At 41.5% G+C, this 9,468-nt stretch overlaps 1 protein-coding gene across 1 annotated transcript; it reads left to right on the plus strand.

The window, feature by feature from the left end:
• The first annotated feature begins 1,394 nt into the window (after window positions 1-1,394).
• cldn11a (claudin 11a) lies at window positions 1,395-4,926 on the plus strand. The gene is made up of 3 exons (XM_080479296.1): window positions 1,395-1,892; window positions 2,034-2,198; window positions 3,537-4,926. The coding sequence occupies exons 1-3, from the start codon at window positions 1,667-1,669 to the stop codon at window positions 3,800-3,802; spliced, it is 657 nt and encodes a 218-aa protein (XP_080335422.1). The 5' UTR covers window positions 1,395-1,666; the 3' UTR covers window positions 3,803-4,926.
• Window positions 4,927-9,468: the final 4,542 nt, after the last annotated feature.

Below are 9,468 nucleotides of genomic sequence, written 5' to 3' on the forward strand. Positions count from 1 at the left end.
AAACTGTGTCGTTTTTAATAACCAGAATTATGACTATGAGGTTAAAAGATAAATCAATAAAGAGACTCCCGAGAGACCGATAGTAATGGTTGCGAGGCAATATACTCTATACAATCGAAAACAAGGGAAGAACAAAATATTGCGTTGTTTTTTTTATATTCAGACGGACTGAAATAGAAATCCTCAGAAATGTTTCATGCACTGACTTGGAAATGTTTTCCTCGTCCTTTTTGAATGTATCAATTCTATATTTTTTTTTCCAACTTTCGCAAATAAAATCACATTTCTCTGGAGAGTTAGAGTATCTATTTTCCCAACAGCTTTAGATATTCCCGGTTCAAGTTATTTTATGGTTTCCGTCTGTTTAGAGTAAAACAAGCCAAGTCTGCAGTGTTGAAATGGCTTGCTTTGGTGATAAACTCTGGTATTTTTACACAATGCGCCCATTTTCCTCATGGTGCATAGATCACCTAAATTATAGGCATCCGTTGCCTTACCGTTACCTGCCGTAACATGACAGTGTTAATACCAACATGAGAAGGGTGAGGCAGATGTGCCGTGCATTTCTTGAATTTTTGCACAAACAACACTGGTGTGCAGCACAACTCACATCCGTCCCTCTTCCACACCACTTTATTCAATTCAGTATTACAGTTTGCTGGAGTTGATCCCAGCTGACATTGGCCAAAGGCAGGATCCGCCCAGCCCAAAAGAGACACACACACACACACACACACACACACACACACACACACACACACACACACACACACACACACACACACACACACACACACACACACACACACACACAAACACATTTACAGAAAACTGAGGAAAATCCACGAAAGCATGCAAACTGCACACAGAAGAGCCCAGGTCCAATGACGACACACGTGATCGCCACCATTCAATCTTTTATTCTGATTCAATCAACTTGATTGGGGGAAATGGCACGAAACACAGGAGCTGAAAGATATACTGATAATGGCTTTAGGTTGACCACTTCCATTAGAAACAACGTTTGACTGAATAGATATTTTTCACACTCTGGAGCGGTTCATCGATAGTTGTACCTATTTTTAAAGATTTCTAAATTTAAAAAAAAAAACCCCACTTTTGGAAGTGCTCATAAGTGAAAAACAGGTACATTGAGTTATTTTCTTGATAACTGTGCTCGAGCGCTTACAGTACAGAAATCCGATGTGACCAGTAGATGGCAGCAGGTTTCTGGTCAAATATTTTCTGTTTTCAACAAAGCGAGGGATTCAACACAGTGTAACATTTAATGCCAGAGAGCAGAAACAAAGGTGTTGTATTTTCAGTTTTTTTCTTCTTCTTCTTCCTCATGCAAGCACCTGATTGGCTGAAAGTTTTGTAGTGGATCTCCCCTCACTGAGCGTCCCGTTATAAGACATGTGGTGGTGTGAACCCTTCACTCTTTTGAAGTGCGCAACTGAGCTCAATTGATGGAATAACTCAATTGGAATTGGGAAAATAACGTTTAACTCTGGAATAACTTGTAGACTGTTTATTCTGAGGTTAGATTCCAAGCAGTTGATTTTTCAGCTTTTCTTTTTCTTTGTTTCTGTGACTGTAGAGGTTTAGTTTGAGACTCAGACTTTGTGGACTCTGGACGGGTGGAGTTTTACGCACAGGCTTCAGCATGGCTAACTCATGTCTCCAACTGAGCGGGTTTCTTCTCAGCGTCCTCGGATGGCTGGGCATCATCATCGCCACATCAACTAATGACTGGGTGGCAATGTGCAAATATGGTCTGAACACCTGCAAGAAGATGGATGAACTCAGTGTCAAGGGACCCTGGGCGGATTGTATCATCTCTACAGGACTCTACCACTGCACCACACTCACTCAGATCCTGGATCTGCCAGGTATTGTTTCCCTACATCTGAGATTATGCTATTTTTTTTAAAAAGTGAATGCCATGCAACAATCAGATTCTTGTTGAGAATATGTGTAATTCACTGATTACATGTGGAACTTTTTTTGCTTTTCATTTGCTGCCTCTCCAGCCTACATCCAGACAACTCGTGCCTTGATGATCACAGGATCCATCCTGGGTCTTCCAGCAGTGTTAATGCTCCTCATGTCCATGCCCTGCATCAGCCTTGGCAATGAGCCCCAGAGCTCCAAGAACAAGCGCACCATTGTGGGGGGAGTGCTTGTACTCATTGTCGGTAGGAGACACAACTTGATCTTTATTCACATACTGTAGCTTTAATAACCCAGAAGATAACAACTAAATGCTGAATCAAGGTAGAACATACGGACACTGACATCCACAATCCGTCCTGACCTCTTTCACCCCTCGCTTTAAATGCTTGCAAAGCTGGAGAAAACAGGGGATGTTGGCTATAACTGCCTTCCTCCCCAGGCTGGACACACACACACACACACACACACACACACACACACACACACACACACACACACACACACACACACACATTATCCTGATCCACAGAACCCTCCCCCCCCCCAGATCCAGTCACATTCCTGTCCTCCACCTACTCTTTTCCACACCCTGCCTTTGTCCTGAAACACATGGGAGCCCCCCTCCCTAAACTGCCCAGTTCATGGTGCTTATTCTAAAAATATTTGGCCAGCGCTGTTGCATTTTAGAGAGCTTGTGTCTCTAAAACAAACACCTGTGTCCATATGATTGAAGTCGTCCACAGGGCTGGCCACTCTCAAATGTTAAACAAATGCAACATCTGGCGTTATGACAGTTTATCTTTTTTCTCTCACACATCTATCTTTTACACATTTCATCAAAGTCTTTCAAAGTTAAAGTATTGGCGAGTCTCTGTATTTCAAAGCTGTATGAAGTTAGATGTACACAAGTGAATAGAAACAGTCTGACAAGCATATCAGCAGATGAAATGTGGCTTTGCATTAACAGAATAATCCCGTATCCTCACTCTGTTCTCTCTCCAGGATGTGAAAATTCAGCTGTTCTTCGTCTTGTTCATTCAGAATTTATGTACACGTCCTAAATCATTTTAAAACCCAAGGTCATTTAATATTTACTGGATGTCCTTTGACAGAAGACTGGTGCTCAGTATGCTTGTGTACGTCAGTGGTTATCATAAAGAGGGGTAATCCTTGCCCGGGGAGTTTCAGGGGTAGCATAAAATGTCTGTGGGTTTCTCTGCAAGATTTTTCTTCATCTGAATATTTTAGATGATTTGATCATACAGGGATGGAAGCTACTCCTATACATTTTTTAATACTAAATATAACAGCAATTAACCTTTATTACTTTTATTAAGATTAGGAAATCTGGCACTCATCCACAAATTAATAGTTTCTGGGTTACGTTGGTGCATAGCGCTCAGGTTTTAATAGTTTTCTATCATCTTTTATCATATTTCACTACTTACAGTGCGTGTTAGATTTTGCTTGCATCATTTTGTATTGTGTTTTCTTATATAATTGGCCTTTTTGTGTTCTTTTCCAATACGACACACTCGATTATCAATATACTGATATTGTCTCTGACTCTTTTTCCTCAGCTTTGTGTGGGATGGTGTCCACTGTCTGGTTTCCCATCGGGGCCCATCATGAGCATGGCCTCATGTCATTTGGCTTCTCCCTCTACAGTGGATGGGCTGGCACTATTTTCGCCCTGCTGGGTGGCTTCATGCTGGCCTGTTCCGCATCAGAAGATTCCTCCTCCCGCCCGTACCAGGACAACAATCATTTTTACTACTCCAAACACGGAGGAGGCAACGGGCCTGCTGCTTCCACCAACAATCACGCCAAGAGCGCCCACGTCTGAGTGTGGAGAGAGCCTGAATCTTTCATGGATGTATAGGGGACCGTGTTTGTATATATAGACATATGTGCAAGAGACAACAAACACATGTATTCACAGTCAGGGCGATAGCGTTCAAACCTGTCCTGGAAAGAGAAAGAGAAACACTCTAAGGCTCATCCATGCTGCTCCTTGTGTTGGAAAATACACACATTGAAAGAGCACACAAACATACATTCAAATCAAAACATACAAAGACATTTTTGAGCTTCTTTTTTTTTTTTTTTAACCAGTGGATTGTTTTTCTTGTGTCACAGTGCTCATCCTTCAACCACATGTTGGGCGTTTTGTGGAATCTCTCCACTGTTGCATAAATGTTCTGTACGGCAAAATATTGAGACCTATAGGCTCGAGGCGTTATGTCTTGAGATATTATTTTCTGTATTACATTTATTTTTCTATCATGTGTGAGAACTTTCAATGTCTCTGTTGACAAATGTGGTTTTTTTTTTAACAACCCCATCATGATATATTGTTTTAATTAAAGCAGGGTATGATTAATTTTATGCTGAAAATGAGAATGTGCTTTTTTTAACATTGCTTATGTACACTGATTTGTCTTTGTAGGTATTTTACAGCTCTCTTGTGTGCTTTCTTGTTGAGTGATAGACTTGATTATGATTATCTAAAACAGTTTTTTTTTTTTTTAGCAACCCCAGCAGGATGGTGGTCGTATGATCCAATAATACATTTTCACAAAGGAACTTTACAAGTGATGAAGCTTCTACTGGAGTCTCAGTATTTGCACTGAAATAAGTTATAGCCAAACACAGCATTCAGCTTTGTTATCCAAACAATGGTGGCTCCTCATTCCAAGTCATAAATCACGTGTTGTCCGACTAACTTGCAGCTTTAGGTGAGCATAATTCATGTGCCACAATGAGCATCTTGTAGCATTATGATTATCCTTTTCTGTCAAGCTTACTCACTTTCTCACAAATATATTGCAGTGTGTAAATCAGGTCAATGTTTTTCCATGGAAAAAGTTGATATTTCCATCAATTCTCACAAAACAATTGCGGCTATTACTATTTATTGTTTCCACAATGTGCCAATGTGCAACAATAAAGTTATTTGTATCAAATCTGTCTTTGACTTCTTCTTCTTACACTGATTTAGTCAAATTAACTTAGTGTTTTTCCTAATGCTGAATTTAAATTGAAGTCACACACGACAAACTGAGTGGAAGTGTTGTATATGGCGTGTGTGTAATATAAATGATACTCTCTATCCGAGAACAAGCTGTGGTCTATTGTTTTTTTCGCAGATTGAAGACGGGAACGAGGAGGTATTTGAATTGTGCATGAGCAACAATTTACCGTGAAGATAATGAGAAAACGTTACGTGATGTAGTGTAATCTAACTGTGTGACCTTGAGTTTAGATCTGCAGAGAAAAGCTTGTCTCCGGGATTTCTCCACAACACACGCACACAGCATGCCGCTGTGGAAGATAACTGTGTCCAATGTGTGTGTACTCCTCTGCCCGTATCAAGGTCACTGAGTCACGCCACAGATACTGCATGACACATTTGAAACAATATGTGCTATCTCACTGTCCGCGGCTTATCTTTGAACACAAACACACACACACACACACACACGCACACACACACACACGCACTCAAGGCAGAGTCGCACACACAACCATCTGTCCTTTAGTCTCCTTAACAGCCTCCGCTCCATTTGTGTCTCTGCATAACATTGTCCCTTGTATGTGGATTTCCTGGCAGGTGTATGATCACGTCTGTTTGCGAGTGTCTTGAAATGTGATGCTGTTCCAGGCAGCGAGCCATCCAGCCCACAGGAGGTGGGTGGGAGGGCAGTAGGTAAACAAGCTGTCCTGTATTGCTGAAAGAGACTTGTGGTGTAATGAGATGCTTTACTATTAAGTTGTTGTCTATAAACAACAAAACGGACATGGAGGTTTTAACAGATGCACCTGGCACTGAAACAAGGTGTTTCAGGAGTGATTTTTGGAATGTATACCATATAATATATTGCCATGGTATAGTATTATCGCTCTACATTTGCGCATGCACTGATTCTTCTCATGTTTGAACAAAAAAAAAGCAAGACTCCATTTGGTATTTGCGATAAATAACTTTCATTGTTGCATGGAAGCGATACCAACAAATCAGCAAAAACAGTGCACCCAGGAGCAAAAGAACCACACATATGGATCACTCTTTGAAAAATATAACAAATAAAACAACTACATTGTACAGCTTTGTGCCAAAATATACAGAAGAGAAAAGGAATATTTAGCTGTTGCGAGAGAAGCCAATCTCAACAAGTCCGACACACACCGACTGGACAACTGGCCACAGCGAACACAGCGCACAGGAAGAACATGGCACACCTTCTCCGAGACAAAACAAACAAATAGTAGCTGACTTTAAAAGCAATAGTGGCAATATTTGACTATGCTTGGAGCTTACCCTTTAAAGAATTGTAATAAAATAGTTTCTGAATGTTTTTTTTTTTCTTTCTTTTTTTTTGTGGTACTCCTACACCTTCTACGGTCCTACTGACGTCTAGAGCAACAATTTTCAAATCCTTCAAAGGAAAGGATCAAGGTTTATAAATGAGCATTGTCATTCTAGAGAGACTACGGTTTGTTAAAAATATATTTTTTAGCAGTTCCTTCCAGGCCTCCTTGTGATTAGAGAAAAACACAAAGGGAAGGCTGACAACTCCACCCGGCTCTGCTTTGCACACCTACCCGAGGAAGGCCTGTGGATGGAAAACGGCTGTAGAAAAATATTTCTCTTTTAGGTCATTGTTCTTTTAGTATTGTACTTTTCGAAGCATTGTGTCGTTGTTGGACAAATGCAACTGATGTAGTCACTGGAGTCAAGACCAATACTTCTTTTTAGTGAAATACTAGCAAATAGGATTTTTGTTGTTTTTTTATTACGATGATTGCACTCTTAGGTCAACATGACAAAAGAAGAAAAAAAATCGGCCCTCCTGTGATAAAGTAGCTTATAGCAGAACCTCCCGAGAAAAGCTGTTAGCTCTGTAGTATCTTAAGTGCTCACTTTGAAGAAACTAGTCTTCCTAATGTGAAAAGTAAACAAACATTGTGGACTTTGGCTTGCAGAGGTTGTAGTTGAGAAGGTGGGTATACGGGAAGTAGGCATACTGTGAGAGTTTGAGGGAGGACGTGAGAGGAGTCTTCCCCCACATCAGTGTGTTTGCTACATGTTCTACTTCCTTTCCAAACGGAGGCCTGGTTCTCATACCTGGGTGAGGAGATCAGCGAGTAGTCTGAGTGAACCCAATAAAGAAGAAAGAACCCATATTATCTATGAAGAGAAACAGCCGTGTGCGAAGAATCGAAGGAAGGATTATGAACAAGTGTCTCTGGCGCTGATTCACTTGGAAAAAAAATAAAAAAACTCTTGTAAAATCTCTCCAGCGTACAAAGGCCAACTTTCCCAGGAATGAAAGCCGAGCCAGCGTTTGGTTTGTTGGTGTTCTATTGTGTCTCATTGCGATCAGTCACCACATGCAAGTACAACATCTATAGTCTGTGCCTCGTGCGCAAGAGCATGCTACACATTCACCAGACAGTCACATTGAGGAGCGGGTGAAGACCACAAACGCGCATACACATACTGCACATGCATTCGCACAGCCTTAATGCGTAAACACACACACACGCATACACACACACGCAGCTGATAATATACTAAGCTGACCGTACAGTCCAGTGTCAGATACATGGCAATGCCTGGCATTGCCTTTTTATGTTTTGACTGAGCTATGAATGCAAAGCAGTTGGGTACTTTGAGTCCAGATGCGATTTTAGTGGACAAGTTCTTTTAACCAAACAGAACTAAATGAAATATGTCTGGATGTGAGCCAGATATGTGCAAATGCTTTAGGATGTGTCATTTTCTTTCTTTTTGTAACCGTATCACCAAAAAAACATTGATATTGGATACTTCTGCAAAACCTTTGGTTATTTCTATAACCCCAGGTTCTCTAAATAGCATGGCACAGCACAATTGGCTGGAACTAAACCTATAAAAGTCACAGAGACAGGGGACCCTCCCCACTATGTGGATGACTCTGTGCTGACATTCAAATATCTCTTCTCGCTACGACCAGAAGTTTCAAGCCTCGGCTTTCGTAAATAGCATTTATTAACATCGAGTACTTGCATGTACTGTGATCATAGCTATTATAATCCTGCTTCACTCTAGGTCTTGCCGAGTTCAGCACTAAATAATCCCATCCAACATGTGTGTGAGCTGGCTGCCTGATCATCCATTAAAGTTGGCGGAGTTGAGGGAAGTAGTTTACTTGTCCCGGAATGAACATGTAGAAATACATTTTTAAAAAAAACTCGCAGTCATAAAATGTAAACTCTGTACAGGTACACTACCCACTGCATTGGTGAACTGCAGAATCATCCAAAAATCCTTGTGATTCCGAGCTCTTTTCCAACGGGATGTGATAAGGAAAAACATAAAAGCGACTACTCCAACAGGAAGGTTTTTTTTGGTTGTTTTCTCTTTAAGTTTGGAAGTTTGAGAAAGGAGTAGAGGTAAGGTGGGGGTTCCGCGTGGCATCTTTAGATTTAGTGCATTAGACAAATAAGGCTTCCCTTGGAAGGGACAGATGCAGCAACAGGGGGCACAAGGAAACGGAGGACAACTGGGGCAGGGAGCAGCAGCTACTTTCAAATCCTACCCACCTTGAATGTAATAACATAACAGTGTGTTATTTGGTGACCTAAATAGAACACAAAGTTCCGTACATTGGCATGAATGCATTGCACATCGTCTCATGGAGTACACCTTAGATTGGCTTGTTGTTGAAACGTGCAGCACAAACACACTCGCTTTTCCCTGCTTCATGTTCTTTGTGTAGATTCACTTCCAAGCTTGGCAGCTCTTGCAAACTATTCATGTAGAGTGATTGTTGTAGTAACAATGCAAGTGCGGTTTAAAAATTCTGACTCAGCAATAGCGACATGCATAAAAACGGAAGTGGTAGGGTTACACGAAAGCTTCTGGGTAGCAGAACCACAGTCAGAGAAGAGGAAATGCTCTGGTAACAAATCAGAAGTGTGAGCAGCGATAGCAGACACCCTCGGGATGAAACAGGAGCTAATGGATTGACAGGCCATGAACAGATTGCTGTTACAAATCCTGACTGAAACCCGACCCTGGCTCTATCACTTGTGACTGAGAGTTGTAGCTGTGTGACGGCACGGCTCAGTGGAAATCAAGAAGAGAGCGAAGTGGCAAATGGGGCAATGAAGAGTTGAGCTGGAAGAGCAGAGGAGTGGTGGAAGTAGAGAATGCAAAATGCTGAGAGGAAGTTGGAAGATGGGATTGGGGGAGGAAGTGGGTATCAGTGTTTCACTTATGGGGGGGCCAACCTCGAGTTCATAGAAAGGCGCTTGTAACTGGAAGGTTGCTGGTTGGAATCATGAACTTGCAGGAGATGCGAATGGGAAAATTGCCAGTACTGTTGCTCCTTAATCACCACTAAACTCCAAAAGCTTCCTGGTTGCAGAGTAGTGGGTTTAAAGCAGAGGAGGACTTCATCTCACTGTATATCACTGCGGACATCTGGCAAATAAAGATTTTTCCACCCCTTTGGAAACATTTGA

This window comes from Lipophrys pholis (assembly GCF_963383615.2).
Source record: "Lipophrys pholis genome assembly, chromosome: 14".
NCBI lineage: Eukaryota > Metazoa > Chordata > Actinopteri > Blenniiformes > Blenniidae > Lipophrys > Lipophrys pholis.

Excerpts from the sequence above, each read along its gene's own strand:
- cldn11a (XM_080479296.1), top strand. The coding sequence starts at position 1,667 with ATGGCTAACTCATGTCTCCAACTGAGCGGGTTTCTTCTCAGCGTCCTC. Across the intron at positions 1,893-2,033 it reads TCAGATCCTGGATCTGCCAG|CCTACATCCAGACAACTCGT; the intron begins GTATTGTTTCCC and ends CTGCCTCTCCAG. Across the intron at positions 2,199-3,536 it reads AGTGCTTGTACTCATTGTCG|CTTTGTGTGGGATGGTGTCC; the intron begins GTAGGAGACACA and ends CTTTTTCCTCAG.